Here is a 21,009-nt window from a genome sequence, read left to right on the forward strand (position 1 = left end):
AAAAAAAAAAAAAAAAAAAAAAAAAAAAAAAAAAAAACCAGACATGGTGGCATACGCCTGTAGCCCCAGCTTCTCGGGGGGCTAAGGCAGGAGAATTGCTTGAACCTGGGAAGCAGAGGTCTGCAGTGATCTGAGATCACGCCATTGCACTCCAGCTTGGGTGACAGAGCAAGACGCCATCTTAAAAAAAAAAAAAAAAAAAAAAAAACAGTACCAGGAGGAGCATTACATGATATAAAGAATGAGTTGGGGAAAATTTTGGCCAGTGAACTGAAATGTTTCTACATCTGATTACAGTGAAATAACTTATGCCCTGATAATGCATATTTTATGTCTTTTTAACATGTTAAATCCATTCAGATTGCCTACCTTGTGTTTTAATTCCACTTAATTTTAAAAACTCATTTCAAATTTTGTGCTAACCACTAGATTTAGGAAATCCCTTAACAGATGATGTCATTTTTTGAACAATAATATGTACCTTTCAGACCATCACCTATGTGCCAGGCATTATCTTTAGTGTTTTTAAGTATTATTTCATTTAATCTTCCCAACATATTATATGGTGTAGGCATTTCCATTATTCCCAGTTTACAATGAGGAAACTGAAACATAGATTGAGACAATCTGATTTCAGAGCCCATCAGCTTTGTCATATTATGCAATTTGTTTTTATTGTTGTTGCAATCACTACTCATTTATTATTCCCACTAATTTCTGTATTCCAATAGAAATATTTTAATAGAATTCCCTGATTTCCCTGGCAGATTATAAATTAACATTTTGTGATTCAGTCTACTTAAACCACTACCAGTTGTTTTTCTCTTAGCTTCTGTGACAGTGTGTTTTTATCTTGGTTATTTATTTCACTGTTAATGGTTTATCTTTTCTCACTGAAATATCAGCTTTTTGAGGGCAGGAACTTCTTTGTTTTGCTCACTGCAGTATTACCAATGCCAAAATGCCTGGTATGTAGCAAATGCTCAGTAACTATTGGCTGCATAAATACTGAATAAATGAGTTATATTAATTAGTTGTATCCTTTTTCTATATGACTTATGTGAGTCAGTCAACCAATGTTTGTAAGCACCAATTCTGTGCCTAGCACCACGTTCCATAGATGGACTTAACAAATGCCAAGTTTTCTTCCAAGCACTTTATATAAAGCAGCTCTTAATCTCTACAGTAACTCTGTGAGATGATTGGCAAAGATCCAAAAAATGTTAGGCTATGGCTCCTTTCCAGAAGGAGCTTCAAATAAAGTTGAGAAATAATAACAGTGAGAGTAAAACAATTAGAAAGTGATAGAAGCTTATAATACAAGTGTATTAGGCCATTCTGTCTTTGCTATAAAGAAATACGTGAGACTGGGTAATTTATGAGAAAAGAGGTTTAATTGGCTCACATTCTGTAGGCTGTACAGAAAGCATAAGCAGCATCTGCTTCTGAGAGGCCTCACAATGCATCCAATCATGGTGGAAGGCAGGGGGAGCAGGCAGGTCACATGGTGAAAGTGAGAGCAAGAGAGTGAAGGAGGAGGTGCCACACACATTTAAATGATCAGATCTCGCAAGAACTCACTATCATGAGAAGCTTACCAAGGCAGATGAGGCTAAACCATTCCTGAGAAAGCCAACCCTATGATCCAATCACCTCCCACAAGGCCCCACCTCCAACAATGGAGATTACCTTTCAATATGAGATTTGGGTGAGGACAAACATCCAAATTATATCAACAAGCATTTAATTATTACGAGTTACAATTATGTTTTTAAGAAAGAAGAATATAGGTAGATATTTTAAAGTTTAAAAGAAGTTGATACTTCATCTTGGCCTCAAAAGATGGGAGGAATTGGGACAGATGAACGGAAGAAGGGAATGATATTCCTGGATAGAACAACTGAACTAAGGTAGGGAACAAGAATGACCTTTGGGGTCTGAGAATAATAGTATACATGACTGGCTGGCCTGGTAGGGAGAGGCCAGCCATAGATAGGTTTGAAACCTAGGCAGAAAAAGGTGGACTAGAGGTGACTGGAATTGGTGAATCACTGTGTGTGAATATATGTGTGCATGTGTGTATCATTTGTAAAATTAAAGAAATTTTTTTCCAGACTTATTATGTAGATTAAATGGGATAAAGAGTGTAAAGCACTTAACCCATTTCCTGGCCTGTATAAAGCAGTCACTAATTAGTAACCATTATTACTATATTAATCATAACAGCAGAGAAGATCTGCCTTGAATTAAAAAATTATGTTTATATGTATAAATGTATGGGCCACAAGTGTAATTTTGTTAAATGCATAGATTATATAGTGGTAAAGTCAGGACTTTTAGGTTATCCATCACTCAACTAAAATACATTGTGCCCAATAGATAATCTCCCATCATCTACCCACTCCCTCGCCCGCCCCCTCACCTGTACAAGTTTTTGTTGTCTATCATTTCACTCCCTCTGCCCATGTGTAGATATTATTTGGCTCCTACTTATAAGTGGCTTTCTGTGTCTGATTTGCTTCACTTAAAGTAATTTGCCTTGAATTTTTAATTTGGGTAAATAGACTTATTCTGGGTTATCTATACCAGGTCTACCTAATTTGTTTTTACACAGTTGAATATAGTTTAACCAATAATACTATTGATGAAGATAAATACCTATGATCTTACATAAAAATGATCAGACCTCACATATACTCCAGCAAAGAAAATGTGTTATTTTAATGGCATCACCATTGACAGAGTTAAAAATAATCACATGAAAAACTTTTCAGACTATTTCATTAAAAATGTGCTATTTGCAACTCTACAGAATCCAGTTACAGTTTTATGATTCCCTATGGAAGATTTTTCACTAAAACTCAGTTGTTATAAAAACAGGCATTTCCCAGAGGGCTAAACAGAGAAGGCATAATAACCTCTGCACAATCTTCTATAAATTTCAAAGGTATGAGAATGCCAGAAGGTTTTTGTTTTACTTTGTTTTGGGGTTTTTTGGTGATGATAGGGGAGGCAGAGTATAAATAAAATGTAACTCAAGAAACTTTCAGTTCTTTAACATTAAAAAATCCATCTTAGTGTACTGATGTTGTTAGTACAATGTATTCCACGCTAACTATTCTTCAAGCTGTTTATACAAGTTAATGGTGCAACTTATAATTAAATATTATTCTAGATGAAGAAAATGAAGTCAAAGTTCTAAATAAGCTAGATGTGGATGGAGAAGTCTGAGCCACAGGGCTTCTGTAGAAGGAAGGTCTAAAACATTTAGGAGGAAAGAAAAGAGGAACAGAAGGCAAAAACAGAGGAGAAAAACATGATTCGAGTCCTTTGAAGATTTTGGAGTCAAGAGTTTGAATTTTAAAATAAAATAGAAGCCAGTTAAATTCATGTACGCATTTTGCATTATTGCTTATGTTCACCAACGCAGAAAACATTTCCTTTGCACAACAGCCTGGACCTGCTCCATCTAATTAACAGAAAGAAAGGTCATACACACAGACACAGAAAGGCACTACTTTTGTTGCTTAATAGCTGGGTTAATCTTTTAACGGAGTCTTATATTTTTCTAATTCCCTTTTCCCTTAAGCCTTGGAATTAACCAGACTTCTAGCCATGTGTTCTATCCTCTTCATCTCCCTTCTCCTTTTCCCTCTGTCTGGGCCTGCAATTCCAGACATTACATGCTACCTTCCACACCCCTTACACAATCATCCATCTTAACTCGGGCTTTGTGGCCAGAACCACTCTTACTTACCCTGTGGTCTTTGCAGCCTGCTGCCAAAAACACTTTCCCACCTTTGATGGGCTTCATGCAACTTGTGACACACACTGAGTTTCTAGCATAGAATTAACTTGGGTGAAAGTGCATTGAGGTTTTTTGTTTGCTTTTTGTTTTTTTTTTTGAGACAGGCCTCACTCTCACTCAGGCTGGAGTTCAGTAGCGCTATCACAGCTCACTGCAGCCTCCAACTTCTGGGCTCAAGGTGAGGGAGGAGAATACAGACTGGAGAGTTCGTGCTGACTTTTTAAAGCTAAATTAAGGAACAACACCAAGGTTGAGGGGCAGGGACTCCGAGGTCAATTTGTGCTGACTTCCCAAAGCTGGATCAAAAGGAAAACACCTGGGTCTGGGGGCAAGGCACCTAAGGCCAATTAACAGCAACTTCCAGAAGCTAAACCAAAAGGAAAAACCCCTTCTACCCACACCTGGTAGCAAAGATCAAAGGCTGCTCTCCTGCAACCCTCCGCCTTCGATGGAAAAGGAGCATGCCCTGGATTGGCTGCGGGCCAGGTGTGGGCCATCCCTTCATCTGCATTGAGCGTCAATTCACAGCAGCCTTTAATTAGCCATTCAGATAAGGTGTAGCCACGAGGGGCCTCAAAAGGAGTACTTAAAACCCGGAAAACTTTGTAACTGGGGCCTTTCTTCAGGTAGGCAGGCCAACTCCTACCCTGCGGAGTGCTTTCTCGCTTTAGTAAATCCCTGCATTCGCTGCTTCGTTCCCGTTTCATTCCTTTGTTACTTTGTGCGCTTTGTCAGACAACTCATCCTCGACCTTCCTTTCGGTAACAAAGGGATTGTCTTACCTCAGCCTCCCAACTAGCTGGGACTAAAGGAGCGTGTCACCATGCATGGTTGATTTTTAAATGATCTAGACTCAGGCTCAAGCGACCCTCCTTGCCTTGGCCTCCCAAAGTGCTGAAATTACAGGTGTGAGCCACCATTCCCAGCCTGCACTGAGTATTTTGAGGGTAAGTCCCTATTTGCCGTTCCAGTTGGCAAAGTACACAATGACAAGCTACGCTCCTTCGGCATTTTAGTTTACAGTTTAGATATTGTGAGACACAAGTGTCAACTCTTGCTTTTTCTTGAGGACAATTAGCTAAAAACTGTCGTGAATAGTTCGTTTTGGTTTGTTTAGATCATTTGCTCAAGTGGAAAAAGGAGCCTGCCTTCAACCTTCCAGGTCAGTTACCTCTGCAAGCTCTCCAGCCCTGCCATAAAATGAAACCGTTTGCAGTAGTTGCTACCTTGTAGTTTGCTTGGCACCTGCTTTCCTGAGCTTGCTCCAGTTGATGCCTTCAGGTGTCAGGTGAAGTTCACGTTGTGTAGGGACTGGGATCTAGGCATGGTTTCCATCTCACTGGGGCAGCAGACAGATACTGAGCACGGAGGACCTAGGTAGTGGCTGCGCAGCGGCAGAGCAGCCACGACATGCTGTTGGAAACAAAAATAATTGTTGAACACTGAAGTATATGTAAAAGTACTTTTCCCCTTTGAATCAAGAATCTGGTCATGAACCTTAGCAAAACAAAGCAGTGGTGCTAACTCAGTCTTCTAAACATTGGCCCTAGCCTGAACCTACTATTAAATTGGGCTAAAATATTTGCACGGCAAGTGGATTCATTAAAACTGTTCATTGCTATATTCTCTGTTCTGGCTTTGTCCCAGAGATTTCCAATGGTTCCAGCAGCTTTGGAGTTAGTAACTCTGATACGTTTGCATCTGACTTCTGACCTAAACTTTAGTGTTATTTTCAGCTGTTCTTTGATAGGGAATCCAACAGCTGCTGTTTAATACCACAGACAACTTGTGACACAGGCTGAGTTTCTAGCAATAGGATTAATCTACCAATGTGGGGCTCTGATTTGAAGCTGGCCATAATTTTCCTGCACAGGAGGTGGGGTTAGGGAATGAAAATCAAGCCTGAAATATAGTGCTGTCCCTTTTTTTTAATTGCAGCAAAATATATATCGTAATAACTTTTAACCAAACAAAAAACATTTTCTTGCTGCAACTAAATTAAGGCAAAAGCAAAGTATTTCGCTTTCTCATGGTATTGATAACTGAGCTTGAAAAACCCTGCTTCATGGAGTAGAATAGTCACAAAGAAAATCTGAAATGATAGCCATCTGATAGCTATCTATTCATAAATGCTGGTTGAAATATTTTTAAAAATATCCTTAAGAAATCTGAGGCTCTGAGATAATGTGGCTATTCCATATAAACTTCATTTGGCAAAAAGCAGTAAGTTTTAGAAAAGCAGATTAAACATGGGTTTTAAGCAATTTGAGAGTTAATCCCAAAACAAATACCCAAACCTTCTTAAAGTACACTTGTGGTAGTTTCCTTTGCATGAGAGATATTTCAAAATTCTTGAAAAGATTGATATCCAGGCCAATGACTTACTGGTTTCAAAGTCCATGTTTATAATTGCATAGTTTCGGTGGCAAAACTAATTTGGGTTGTCAGGATGTAATTTTTTTTTCCACTTCTTATCAAACATCAGCTGATAGGGAAAGAGCTAGAAACTGTCCTCCACATTTAAGATAACAGCAAAAATAACAGGCACTTAGCGTTAACCATACTAGGGGTGTGGCAAATTTCTTTCGTTCGCTCCTCTCTCTCTCTCTCATGATAAACTCAATGGGGTTGTCTATTTTTAACCTCCTGTTCTTTCCTTTTGGCAGAGTAATCAGTGTGAGCTGAGCTCTTTCCCTGAATGAATCCAAGTAACCCTGGTGGTTGCCTTCTGAAATGACCAGCAGACACGCCACTGTCCAGAGGCTGCCCAAAGTATAAACTCTGGTTCTAAAGTACCATGTCCAGCCAAGGAAGTCCTAGTGTGGAGTTTTCTACGACGACAGTCAGTTCAGTTGCTGTGCAGGCTGGGGACTCCAAAATCGTTATAGCTGTCATAAAGGTAAGCTAACAACTTCCTTTTTTTTCTGTGTGGCTGTGGGCTTCTAGCTGTGTGCTGAAAACCCTAAAGAACATTCCATGCAGTCAGCAGGACACAGCATAGAGAAGATAATGCAGCCAGCCCTCTTACTGCTTTGTTAAATCGGCTGCTAAGAGAAACTTCTAAGTTTCAGCAATTACCAGAGAATCTCTTTCCTTTCAGTCAGCAAGAAACATCTATAGGAGCTTGATTTAAGAAAGAACGAAAGAAAGAGAGAAGGAGAAAGAGAAGAGAAAGAAAGAACCTCTAGCATATAACAATTTGGTCTTTAAAAGTAAGGCATTGGTGATTGGAAGTTCGTGATTGCCTGAGTAAAAAGTCCAATGGAGCCGGGAACTGCTTATGATTTTTGAGAGTGGATGTGATGGAGGTGGGAGGAGGCAGGTCCTGACCGACAGTGGGAGGGCACTGTTTTAAGCATGAGAGAACTCAGAAAACACCTAGTAAAGGGCTCTGACATGTGCCCTTTGCAAGACTGGTTTTGCCATGGTAAAAATACTACTAAATCATTGTCCAGTAATGAAGACCTTGCAGGGAAAGGTACAAAAGGTTTGTGCCAAATTTGCTCTTAATAGCAGGAAGTAGAAGCCTCTTAGGGTTTATAATTACTGCACATTTATGACAAGCCATTTGCCCATTTGCAAAGATGGCCACACATTTTTAGGTTTAAGAAGACATCCATGATTTTATTCTCCATGGAAATGCCCTGCAAAAACCTCCCAAGCACTAGGCTTGGGCATTAGATGATGTTCCACCTAAATAATTCAGTGTTTCATGAAGGAAAACTGGCAAACAAGCTGGTGGCCACAAACCAGTTACTTTCAGGTCCCCACCAGGCTTAATTGAATGACTTTTCTGGCCTTTTGTTAGAGCATGGACAGCAAGCCATGTTTAATTTAACTTAATTGCTGTGAATTTTATGGTAATGTGAAAATTCATAACAGGAAAACAGCACCTGACATTGAGCAAAAGGATTCACTATAGAAGGACAGAATGGAAAGCGTTCCTACCCAGGTGGATTTTCTGGTGTTGCGAGGCTTATGTCCCACGTGAACCAGACCTCTGCTGACTTCCTCACCCTCCCATCTTTTCATAGTCCCGGAGTGTGGATGAAAAGAAGCCTGATGCAGAAGTCGTGCAAACAGATCACTTGCATGGGATTAATGATACTTTGAGTAACTGCAGATTTCAGCAATGAGGGAAAAGAGGCAAACTCACTATTTCTCAAAGTTAACTTTTCATTTCCTCAAATATGAAACATTCTTGGAGCAGGAGGAGTAATATTAGAGGATAAATTACAGAAAAATCAGAGGTAGATTGAACACAAAAAATTACACTGGAAAATTACACTGGAAGCTCTTATTTTAATTGAATTGTATTTCTAAGAATGTTCCCTCAGTACCCCCTCCTTAGCTCTCTTACTTTTCTGCCATATCCATACAAAATACACCCCAAGAAATTCAGAGTAGAGAGTCCATTTTAATGGAGTAGAAGTGCCTGTGTCCAATCTATAGTGACTTTCCAGACTGTCTCAGGGGACTGATTATGTTCTAAAATAGAAACACATTTTTCTAATTTCTCTTTGGTAATTCATGTATCTACATGCACAGGCCTGTTAGTGGTTCCTTTTGCTTAATGAGTTGTTGCTTCTTAGAAAAGCAATTCCTCAGGAAATGCAATGACAAATTATGTCTAAGAGCAGTGTAAATCTTGTGTGGAAAGCAAGTTGAGTGTGCTCAAATGGCAGTTGTCACAGGCGTCTAATTTTGTTAATATTTTCCTACATACTTTAATGAATATTCAACAACTAAGTTTGGAAAACAGTATATTTTACCTTTGAAATAAGATAAAAATCTATTCCTTCATCTGGTATTTATTATTTTCAGCCAAACCAGCAAGGCCAATGTAAAGACATTAATTAGCCTAAATTGCATTTACAAAAACTTTCCCCAGTGGTGAAATTTGCATCCTACTTTCCCAAGTGGAATTTCACTGTTTTCATGCAGTTCAGTTTTGTGAGTGAGAGAGGATAAAGTTGTGTAAATTATTCTGTAACTTTGTAATATTCAGTAATACATAATCCATTGTATGTTTTCTTCATTTGGGAATTTTTAACTTAAATCCAATATGCCAAGAGAGAATAATTTATCCTAAGAATAAAAAAGAAAAGGCAGGGCATGGATTTATACTAGATTTGCTATGTTTCAAATTAAGTAAGCCCATCTCTATGGAAAGAATAAAGTGTTTACAGTATAACTGGACATTTAGAAGATATATTAAAACGAGAAGGGTGAAGAGGAAGAAACAAGAGGAACTAAAAGTGCATTTTATTTCATTTTTATTTTTAGTGTGGCAAATGGGTACAACTTCAACTGGCTGAATCACAGCCCAATCTTCTAGAAATTGGCAGCAGTCAGGATGAAACCAAAAAACTTCTTCATGATCATGAACTTCTTTTGGCCAAGCTCAAGGTAAGACACTAAGATGTGAAGCAGAAACAAAATTAAAGAGACGTAAAATACTATTTCTTACACTTCTTGATTCCTCTGCTGTTACTGGCCTAGGGCCACTTTAATATGGTATCAGGTAGATAATGGGAAAATCAGTACTTATTTATGAACAAACAGCATCAGAGAGAAGTAACAAGATTTAAAAAAAAATTTCCCCTAATGTGATAGAAAACATGGAGAAATATTTTTCCTGTGGAGAAATAAGTAATTTTTTTTTCCTGGCTGGCTCGATGGAAAAAACTCCATCATTTTTTCATTTCGTGCATTACACCATCAAGTCACAAAAACAGATCCACAATTTCTATTGTTAACAATACCTGCTGGTAAAAATAATTTAGAAGACTTTTTCCCTCTGTTGGACTATTAAAAATATCTGAGTCTGCTTAGTATTAAAAGTTCTTGAAAGCAAATAATACTTTTAGTAAAACCAGACATATTGTTCCACGTCTGTTGAGAGTATTTAGTTAGAAATCTAAAAGTAGCATTGGTTTCAGATTGTCAGATAAAGGCCAGGTAAGATCAGGGCCAGCTACATAATTTATAAGACCCAGGGCAAATAAAAATGTGGGGCCTCTTGTTCAAAAAGCAGGGAAAAGCTTTCTCTTCACGTGTCATGGTGTTTTTTATTCACTGCTTAATGTCTGGCTCCTTCATGTTTAAGGAAAGTACAGACCCTCACAGGTGCATGGCCTCACCCGTGACTCCGTGCAAAGGACATGGGCCTGACCCCACCCTTCTCCAGCTGCACATTGGCCACAGCTCCAGCTATACGAGGTGGCAAATTACTGAATGGGGACTGTCCTGAGGAGCAGCCAACTGTCCTGGCTGCTCCTCAGCCTCATTCTGTAACTGTTGCCACCTCCTATACCCAGGAGATAGGACCACATGTCTGATGAGGTGCCAAGCTTTCAGCACTTGCTCTGTTGTCCCATTGGACTTTACTTGCAAAACAAATTTAAAGAATTTCAACACAGGAACAGATACAACAGTAAGCCCTAAATCGTGTTCCATTCTGAGGAACCTCTGAGGGAGCCAGCCCTGTGAGTGATAACCTCATAGACAAATGAAATGAGGATTCAGAGAACTGGAAAGACAGGATGCTCTGCATTTTTAGTACTTTAATATTATTGTCTTCTTTGTACCTCTAGGCTGAAATTCATACTTGCTTTCTAGATTTAGAAGCAGATTTGATCTGCATCTGATATATAGACAGTGGTTTTCTGCTTGGGCAGTAGTAAAAGTAATTGAGTGAATGAAACCAAGAAGTTGAAGAAAGAATTAGTATTAACAAGAAGGCCCTTACAATGCAAAATTTATTCCCCTTTTGACAGCTCCTTACTCTGGGATCTAGATTGTCTTGCAAAGCAGAAAATCCTAGTTATTGCTAAGTCTTTTGTAGGTAGAAAAACCCCATTATGATGTGAAACAGCATTGAACCAGGAATCAAAACACCTGTTGTTTAGCTCAAATTACGTCACAAACTAGTGTGATTTGGTCAACAGCTCAAGGTCTTCCTGCTGCACAAAAAGCTGTGTAAACTTGTCACGAATCCCCAATTCCGTGAACTGTAGAAACACAATACTTCATTGAAGTTTCTGTGTATTTCCAGAAGTTTGCTTTCTCATGATGTCTTGTGTCCCCAGCTCCTTTGTATGCACCTGCCAACTGTTTTTGCTGAAGCTAACCTGATCTTGAAACTACATTTTTCCCCCAGTTTCCACTAATAATTCATGCCCAGCCACCATTTCCCAGTCCACTGATAAATTGTGGGTGGTGTTGGTTGAGCTCACATCAGTTTGCAACTCTTGAAAAACCTCACTTCTCCCTTCATCCCTTTTTTATCCAGGACTACAAAAGGGAAATGCCTTCTAAGATGCAGCAGTTCAGCTCCTGCCTCCTCTACCCTGTGCTCAGATTTGCATACCTGAATCCATCTAGTAGCTCAGCTATAAGAGTTTTACTGTAGTATAAAGTTGGATAGAGTGATGCCTCCACAATCATTGTTTTGCTTAGGATTGCCTTGGCAATTCAGGCTCTTTTTTGGTTCCATATGAATTTTAAAATAGTTTTTTCTAATACTGTGAGGAGTGTCAGTGGTAGTTTAATGGGAACGGTATTGAATCTATAAATTGCTTTGGTCAGTAAGGCCATTTTTATGATATTGATTCTTCCTATCCATGAGCATGAAGTGTTCTTCCATTTGTTTGTGTCATCTCCGATTTCTTTGAGCAGTGGTTTTTAGTTTCCCTTAAAGAGGTCTTTCACTTTTCTTGTTAGTTGTATTTCTAGATATTTTATTTTTTTCGTGGCAGTTGTGAATGGGAGGTTGTTATTTGGCTCTTGACTTGCCTGTTGTTGGTGTGTAGAAATGCTAGTGATTTTTGCACACTGATTTTGTATCCTGAGACTTTGCTGCAGATGCTTATTAGCTTCAGAAGCTTTTTGGCTGAGACGATGGGGTTTTTCCTATATCCTTAGATATAGGATCATGTCATCTGCAAAGATAGTTGTACTTCTTCTCCTTCATTTTTTTCTCTTGTCTGATTGTCCTGGCCACAACTTGCAATACTGTGTTGAATAGGAGTGGTGAGAGAGGGCATCCTTGTCTTGTGCTGGTATACAAGAGGAATGCTTCCAGCTCTTGCACATTCAGTATAATATTGGCTGTGGGTTTGCCATATATGGCTCTTGTTATTTTGAGGTATGTTCCTTCAATACCTAGTATATTCAGAGTTTTTAACATGAAGCGATATTGAATTTTATCAAAGGCCTTTTGTGTGTCTGTTGAGATAATCATGTGGTTTTTGTCTCTAGTTCTGTTTATGTGATGAATCACATTAATTGATTTGCATATGTTCAACTTGCATCTGGGGAATGAAGCCTACTTCATTGTGGTGGATGAGCTTTTTGATGTGCTGCTGGATTTGATTTGCTAGTATTTGGTTGAAGATTTTTGCATCGATGTTCATCAAGGCCTGAAGTTTTCTTTTTTTGTTCTATCTCTGCCAGGTTTTGGCATCAGGATGATGCTGGCTTCATAGAATAAGCTAGGGAGGAGTCCCTCCTTTTCAATTTTTTGGGAGTAGTTTCAGTAGGAATGGTACCAGCTCTTCTTTATAGCTCTGATAGAATTCGACTGTGAATCCATCTGGTCCTGGGCTTTTTTTGGTTGGCAGGCTATTTATTACTGCCTCAATTTCAGAACTCATCATTGGTTTGTTCAGGGATTCAGTTACTACATGGTTCAGCCTTGGGAGGGTGCATCTATCTAGGAATTCTTTTTCTAGGTTTTCTAGCTTATGTGCATAGAGGTGTCTATAATATTCTCTGATGCTTGTTTTTATTTCTGTTGGGTCAGTGGTAATATCCCCCTTATCATTTTGGATTGTGTTTATTTAATTCTTCTGTCTTTTCTTCTTTTTTAGTCTTGCTAGTGGCCTGTTATATTAATTTTTTCAAAAAACTAGCTTTTTGGATTCATTGATTTTTTTTTTTTTTTTTTTTTTGTTGAAGGGTGTTTTTTGTGTGCATGTGTCTCTATCTTTTTCAGTTCAGCTCTGATCTTGGTTATTTCTTGTCTTCTGCTACCTTAGTGGTTTGTTTGCTCTTGATTTTCTAGTTCTTTCAGTTGTGATGTTAGGTTGTTAACTTGACATTTTTTCCAGTTTTTTTATGTGAGCATTTAGTGCTATAAATTTCCCTCTTCATGCTGCTTTAACTGCATCCCAGAGATTCTGGTCCATTGTCTCTTGGTTCTCATTAGTTTCAAAGAACTTCTTAGGCTGAGTGCATTAGCTCACGCCTGTAATCTCAACACTTGGGGAGACTGAGGTGGGCAGATAATCTGAGGTCAGGAGTTTGAGACCAGACTGACCAACATGGCAAAAACCCATCTCTACTGAAAATGCAAAAATTTAGCCAGGCGTAGTGGTGCACACCTGTAATCCCAGCTACTTGGGATGCTGAGGCAGGAGAATTTCTTGAACCCTGGAGGCAGAGGATGTGGTGAGCTGAGATCCTCAGAGACAGAGCAAGACTGTGTCTCAAAAAAAAAAAAAAAAAAGAACTTCTTGATTTTTGCTTTAATTTCATTATTTACCTAAAAGTCATTTGGGGGAACATGGTTCAATTTTCATTTAGTTGTATGGTTTTAAGTGAATGTCTTAATCCTGAGTTCTAATTTGATTGTGCTATTGTCTGAGAGACTATTATGATATCAGTTCTTTTGCATTTGCTGAGGAGTGTTTTACTTCTGATTATAAGATCAATTTTAGAGTAAGTGCCATGTGGCAATGAGAAGAATGTATGTTCTGTTGTTTTGGGGTGGGCAGTTCCATAGTTAACTATCAGGTCCACTGATCGAGAGCTGTACTTAGTTCTGGATCTGAGCTGAATATCTTTTTAAATTTTCTGTTGATGATCTAATATTGTCAGTGTGGTCTTAGAGCCTCCCACTATCATTGTATGGGAGTCTAAGTGTCTTTGAAGGTCTCTAAGAACTTGCTTTATGAATCTTTACACACACACACACACACACATATACACACACACACCCAATATGTATTGGGTACATACGTTTAGGATATTCAGCTCTTCTTGTTGAACTGAACTTTTTACCTTTATGCAATGCTCTTGTCTTTTTCAGTCTTTGTTGGTTTAAGTCTGTTTTGTCAGAAACTAGGAATGCAACTCTTGCTTTTTCTGTTTTCCTATTGCTTGGTAAATTTTCCTCCATTCCATTATTTTGAGCCTATGTGTATCTTTGCATGTGAGGTGATCTCTTGAAGACAGCATACCAATGGGTCTTGGATCTTTATCCAGCTTGCCATTCTGTGTCTTTTAATTGGAGCATTTCCATTTCTATTTAAGCTTAGTATTGTTATATGTGGATTTAATCTTGTCATCATGACGCTAGCTGGTTATTTGACAAAACAAACAACCAACCCCATTAAATAATGGGCAAAGGATATGAACAGACACATCTCAAAAGACATGCATGTAGCCAACAAACAAATGAAAAAAAGCTCAACATCACTGATCATTAAAAAAATGTAAATCAGAACCACAATGAGATACCATCTCATACCAGTAGGAATGGCTATTAAGAAAAAGTAAAAAACCAAATAGATGCTGGCAAGGTTGTGGGGAAACAGGAGTGCTTCAGGAATGCTTTAACCATGCTGGTAGGGGTGTAAATTAGTTGAATCATTGTGAAATTGTGGAAGACAGTGTGGCATTTCCTCAAAGACCTAGAGGCAGAAGTACCATTCAACCCATCAATCCCATTACTAGGTATATACCCAAAGGAATGTAAATCATCCTGTTATAAAGTTATCTGCATGAGTATGTTTATTGCAGCACTATTCACAATAGCTTAGACATGGAATCAACCTAAATGCCCATCAACGATAGACTGGATAAAGAAAATGTGGCACATACATACCATGGAATATGATGCAGCCATAAAAAGGAATGAAATCATGTCCTTTGCAGGGACCTAGAGGGAGCTGGAGGTCATTATCCTTAGCAAACTAATTCAAAAAGAAAACCAAATATTGTGTGTTCTCACTTATAAGTGGGAGCTTAATGATGAGACCACATGGACACAGTGGGGGGAACAACACACATTGGTGCCTGTCAGAGGGTGGGGGATGGGAGGAGGGAAAGCATCGGGAAGAATGGCTAATGTATGCTGGGGATAATACCTGGGTGATGGGATGATCTGTGCAGCAAACCACCATGGCACATGTAACTAACCTGCGTATCCTGCACATATAGTCCTGAACTTAAAAGTTGAAAATAAAAACAAAAGAGGGATTTTCATTTCTATCCTCTTTAGAAGACATATGTTCTAGACTTAAACATCTTGTTCTTTGATGACCTTAAGGGTATGTATGGACTAGCCACTTAAATTCTCTAGATTTCAGGCTTTTTATCTTTAAAATGAAGGAATAGGACAAATCAAAGCTTTGTATCTATTGCAGATTTTACCATAATGTACTATTCTCCCTCCCTGTGCATGAGTTTGAGAAAATGAAGTCTCAAACCAAAAGATCATTTAGCTTCATCTGGACCTGTAGCCATAACCTCTTAAGGTCCATCTCTCATATGCTCTCCCACCCACTCACCTCTCTCAATCTGGCCACTCAGCCCTAACAAACTTTAACTAGTAGTTTTATCATCTAGATATACCTGATTCTAATATTATGAGTATAAAAAAGAAAAATTCATGAAGGAGTCTGAAGTCTATTTCAGATTTGCTGACAAAAGACTTTTAAAAAGAATGAAAATGTAAATTTCATTTCACAAATGGATAGATCATATGTTGAACCAATTTACTAGTTAATATGCTGTCAAGATAGGCACAAACAACCTGTAGCAGAAAATTGTTGGATCTAAGTTGGTTTGAATATGAGCTTTTGAAGGATGGGGACATTAGTAGTTCAATAAGCCAATAATTCTTAATATTTAATGTTTATTCCAGTCCTTTTCCTGTGTATAGGGTCTTGCAATTTGTTCTAATTATGAAGAATGCTGTGAAAATGGCATTGGAAGGGTGTAGGATTCAGTGCTGAGTTCACTCTGATTTGGGCACAACAGTTAGTCTCTCTGGTCTCAGGGTCTTTATTTGAGAAATTAGACTAATAATAATGGTTACCTTTACACACCTAAAAAGAAAATTTGGGGAAGACATACAATAACATATGGAAGTACATGCTGCTTTTCAAAGAAAAAGTGGCATAGTTATTATGTTAATAATGAATGTATCAAAGTAATTTGATAAATGTTTAATAGAAAATCTGTTTTCTGCTTTCCACTGAAAATTATCTTAAACCCTAGTAATTTAGACTAAAGAAAAAAATTCTGAAAACCCAGAATTTTTATGAGTGCCTCTAATGTTGATAATATCTATACCCTAGAGGTCTTATTTTCCCTTTGCAATGTACTTAATCTCAGTGGAGTGTCCAGAGAAAAAATATTTTCCTGTTTTCAGTGAAGAAAATAAAGTCAAGTGGAATAAAGTTTAACTCCCAAAAGGCATCCAGATTTCTAAACCGTATTCAAATCATTTCTAATGAAAAAGAAGGCATCCCAGAAAATGTAGATTTAAGCCAGGTAAAGAAGCTCTGCCTGTAGCAACCATTGACATTGCATCCTGAGGTGAGGTGCAGAGTGTTAAAGAAAAAGAAGTTGGAAATTCCTTGGGGAAGTTGCCAAGAATGTTCTTCTCAACATCTGACTTTCTATTACATTGCTATTGTCTAGGGGAATTATGACTGTAAGAATCAAGAAAACCTCCTGGGCACTGGCAACTGTATTTGTAGTTAGCATTCAGTGAAGAATGTCCCTTTAGAATGGTAAAACACTGGAGATTTTCACCTCTAATTTGACTCCCATAAATTTACTGGTTTCCTGTTCTGACTAAATCTCCAACTCAATGAATGCTTGTTTTTGCCCTATTTCTATTTTCTGAGCTAGAAATGAATATACTATAAATAGAATATATTAGCAGTAAAACTAAAAGTCTTATAAAAACTTAAATAAGAGGTAGTGAGGTTTTCTGGTGTTCATCTGAAGTGTTTGCTAAGAATGCTTTTAGAAAATATTTTTATCATGGTAAAATATACATAACATATAATTTGCCATTTTAATCATTTTATAAGTACAATTCATTGGCATTAATTACATGCACAATGCTGTGCAACCATCACCACTATCTATTTCCAAAACTTTCTCATCGGCCCACATAGATACTCAGTACTCAGTAAAAAAATAACACTAATTATTACTTCCACTGGTAACCTCTAATGTACTTTCTGTCTCTACAAATTTGTCTATTCTAGATACCTCATATAAGTGGAATTCACACAATATTTATCCTTTTGTGTCTGACTTATTTCACTTAGCATGTGATGTTTTCAAGATTCACTCATATTACAGCATGTATCAGACCATCATTCCTTTCTGAATAATGAATAATCCATTGTAATGACATGCTACATTTTGTTTATTCATTCATCTGTCTTAGACACTTGAGTTGTTTCCACTTTTTGGCCCTTATGAATGCTGCTACAGTGAACATTGGTGTACAAGTATCTGTTTGAGTTTCTGTTTTCAGTTCTTTTGAATGTATGTGTAGGAGTGAAATTGCTGGGTCCCATGCTGGGTATTTCTGTTTTTAGCCTTTTGAGTAAACATCAAAATATTTCCCACAGCAACTGTATCAACTTCTGTTCTCACCAATATTATATGTGTTCTGATTGGTCCACATCCTGTCCATAACCTGTCATTTCTTGTTCGTTTCTTTTTTGAAACAGTTATAGCCGTCCTATTAGGTGTGAAGTGGTATGTCATTGTGGTTTTAACTTGTATTTCCCTAAAGTAGATGATGTTGAGCATCTTCTCATATGCTTATTGGCCAATGTATATCTTCTTTGGTGAAATATCTATTCAAATCCTTTGGCCACTTTTAAAGCAAGTCATTTGTTTTTTTTTTGTTGTTGTTGAGTTGTAGAGGATTTTTATATTTTAGATATTAATGCCTTATCAGATATATAATTTACAAATATCTTCTGCCATCCTGTTGGTTGCTTCTCATTTTCTTGATATTCTTTAAGAATATTCCAAAGCTGTGTGACTTGAATTATTTATATTTACATATTAGAGGAAACTTCATAGTATGTGTGTTGTGAATGTGATGGAACCCTTTCAGACAGTGTTAGAAGAGGACTAACCTACTTTACATTATCAGTGTCATAGCAGTGTTTTACCCTAAATGGTTACTTTATATAGAAGATCCACTTTATCTCTTTCCCTGTGCTCCTGTCGACACACACCTTCAAGAATTTACTCTCTCAGAAGTGTTGGGGAAGATGTTTCCACTTATATCTCCTCACTGTCTTTCTTACACTAGTAGGGAGGCCTGTGTCACTTGACTGGGGAGACTGGGGAAGCCTCAAGGGCCCTTTCCACATATCCACTAAACGGTGGACTGTGGTTCTCTTCTCTCTCTGCTTTTGCTTACTTGGCCAGCTGTCCCTACCTGGCAGACACAGCCCACAGTCCCACCTAGGGCAGCCAGTTATACATCTGTGTCTCAGATGCACCTCTCTCCGCAGGGAGCTTCCATGGGATAGATTATAGGAAGAAAATGCAGAAATGCAAATCACTCCATCCTCCAGTCCAGCTTTACCAGCAATAACAGCATATGTTCTTATCCCTCCCTCACCCTGATTTCTATTTCTCAGTTGATTCAGAATCTTGAAGGGAAAGGAGTGAAATCAATTGGCACATTCCAAATTCCAACAGGTATTGATCTGTGTTTGAAATAGATGGTGTTCTAGTCTTCTATGTATGTAAAGTTCCTGCCTTATTTTTCATGGATCATTTTGAGGAAGGTGACTGGAACAAGGTAAGAACAATGCTGGAATTCTGGTCAAGATGGAATTAGTCAGTGGTTTAATTTCTCTTTTAGGCTTTTGAAAATGGAGAACTTTTTCCACTAAAAAATGAAAATAGTGTTCTTGTAACTGTGAGGCAGCACAACTTCCTGGTGACTTTCCCTGCCTCGCTTGGCACTTTCCTTGTTTATAGATTGTTTTCTTCCCCTGATGTTCAATTCCCGTGACTAGAAGGGAGCTGTGCAGTGGTCCAAGGGGTTTATGTTTGAATAGCATTCTCTACATATGAAAAGTGCCTTGGACAATCCTGTAAAATATAGTTTTCACAAGTGGAAGTGAGACATGTTGATTTAAATTAATTTAAATTTAATTCAATCAATAAAATTAACTTAATCTTTTCAAGTTTTTTTAAATTTTTAATTTCAGAGGTACATGTGCAGGCTTGTTATTTAGGTAAGCTTGTGTCATGGGGTTTTGTTGTTGTGATTTAAGAGAGTATACGGTGTCCATTAAAATAGGGTTCTTTAACATAGAGAGTTAGGGCACATAATATTCTGGATATCACAAATAATTTCTTACCAATTCAGGTTGAGCAGGAGTTTAGATTATGACCATAACCAATGAAGTGTTGATGGGAGTTGACTTACCAAAGGAGCAATAATTCTAGAAGGAGAAAATTTTATAGGTAGAGACTGAAGAGTGAGAAAATGTAGAAAAGACATTCCTGATCTCGGCCCTGTCCTGGCCAAGTAATCAAGGTTGGACTTCTTAGTGGAGGCTGAAGGGCCTGTGAAAAAGATGAGGCACCTGTCATACTCCTTTGTTGCTGGGACACCAAGCCACACAGAGTGGGCAAAAAAGAGGTGCCCTCCATATTTCTGCAAGGAACAGAACCTGGCTTGGTTATGGTGAATACTGTCAACCCTTTTGGCAAATTTTAAAAGACCCAGTACTCAGGAAGATTATGGTAGATGAAAGATGGCTGTTAATTCTTTAAAGTGTATCCTAACAAGAAATGGGATCTATGTCCCTTCCCTTAAAATTGGAGACTCTGTGACTTTTTAGAGTAATATGATGATGCTCTGCGATGTTCTGGGCCCAGGCCCCAAGAGACTGACTACTTTTACTTCCTGAAATTTGGAATTGTAACTCTGGAAACCCACCCACCTTGTGAGGAAGTGAAGCAAAACTGTAGAGACGCCCATATAGAGGAGAACTGAGGCTCCCAGGCAACAGCTTTGGCTGAAACCCGACAGTCAATCAACTTTCCAGTCATGCAAGTGAGCCACCTTGAAAGTGGATTCTCTAGCCCCATTTGAGCTTCTCAGCTGACTTGTATTGAGCGGAGACAAGCCCTCTCCACTGAGCCCTGCCCAAACTTAGAATCAAAGTAAGTGGTTGCTGCTTCAGGCTACTAGAATTTGTGGTGGCGAGTTATACAGCCACAAATGGAACACAGTGCAAATGCAGTAGGAGCATCCTCTAGGGATTTCGAAAGTAGTGCTCATACATGAAAAGGCACAGGCAGAAGAAGACAAGAGTTTTTTTTTATGGGAAGACAGTGGATAAGTGGAATTGAGTTTCTCTAAAATGAAAGATGGGGTGATAATCCTAATGATAAGTAAAAAGAAAATTCTGAATTTGTGAGAGATTTGCTTTATGAAGAATGAATGAGGACAGATTCAAAGGTATGTCTATCATAGTATTAGACTGTTTGATTTGCATTCTGATATAGTTTCTTGATAGAAAAATGTACTTATAATTCAGCACACAGAGATACACACAAACTATCATGGGTATATTGTGGAAAACAGGATATATAGTCTTCTGGGAAAACCTCAATAGAAAAAAGTGATATTTGAGCTGTCCTGGAGATGAATGTGAGTGTTACAGACCCCACAGACTAATTTAAGGGACAAACAATAGATAGGGAGAAAAATATTTGCAATTTACATGGAAGTTTAATGGTTATAATCCTTCATATTGATAAGAAATACAAATAAAATCAATAAAAAATTGACAATTCACGAAAGAGAAATACATCTCCAGTAAACATTTAAAAAGGAGATCTATATCAGAATTGCCTGAGAAATGAAACAATAATTAAAAGAATTAAAATAATTAGTAGCCATTACCATTATTTGTCTAATATACAATTCTGAATTCAAAATACCAATAACATTCAATGATAAGTATGCAAGGAAAGACTGGTTGAGACTTTGGATTGACACAACCTTTTGGAAACTGGAAAGCATTAAAATGTAAAATGCATGCAACCTGTGATCTAGTAACCTCACATCCAGGAAACTATGCTTGGAAATGAAAGCATTAGTAGGGATATTGATATAAAGA

General features: G+C 38.0%; 1 protein-coding gene across 7 annotated transcripts in view; it reads left to right on the plus strand.

Moving 5' to 3' along the window:
* Nucleotides 1-4,688: 4,688 nt before the first annotated feature.
* Nucleotides 4,689-21,009, plus strand: part of CCDC141 (coiled-coil domain containing 141) — a 219,532-nt gene continuing 203,211 nt past the window's right edge. For 2 of the 7 annotated variants that reach the window (XM_032292806.1, XM_032292808.1), the window contains exons 1-2: nt 6,402-6,707; nt 9,095-9,217. In XM_032292806.1, the coding sequence (XP_032148697.1) occupies nt 6,606-6,707; nt 9,095-9,217 (225 nt within the window). In that variant the 5' untranslated portion in view covers nt 6,402-6,605. Of the gene's footprint in view, nt 4,756-6,397; nt 6,708-9,094; nt 9,218-21,009 lie in introns of those variants that run through there. The other 5 variants (XM_032292805.1, XM_032292807.1, XM_032292811.1 and 2 more) reach the window with 5 other exon arrangements.

Source organism: Sapajus apella, unplaced genomic scaffold (assembly GCF_009761245.1).
Source record: "Sapajus apella isolate SASKATOON/1434 unplaced genomic scaffold, GSC_monkey_1.0 scaffold28, whole genome shotgun sequence".
NCBI lineage: Eukaryota > Metazoa > Chordata > Mammalia > Primates > Cebidae > Sapajus > Sapajus apella.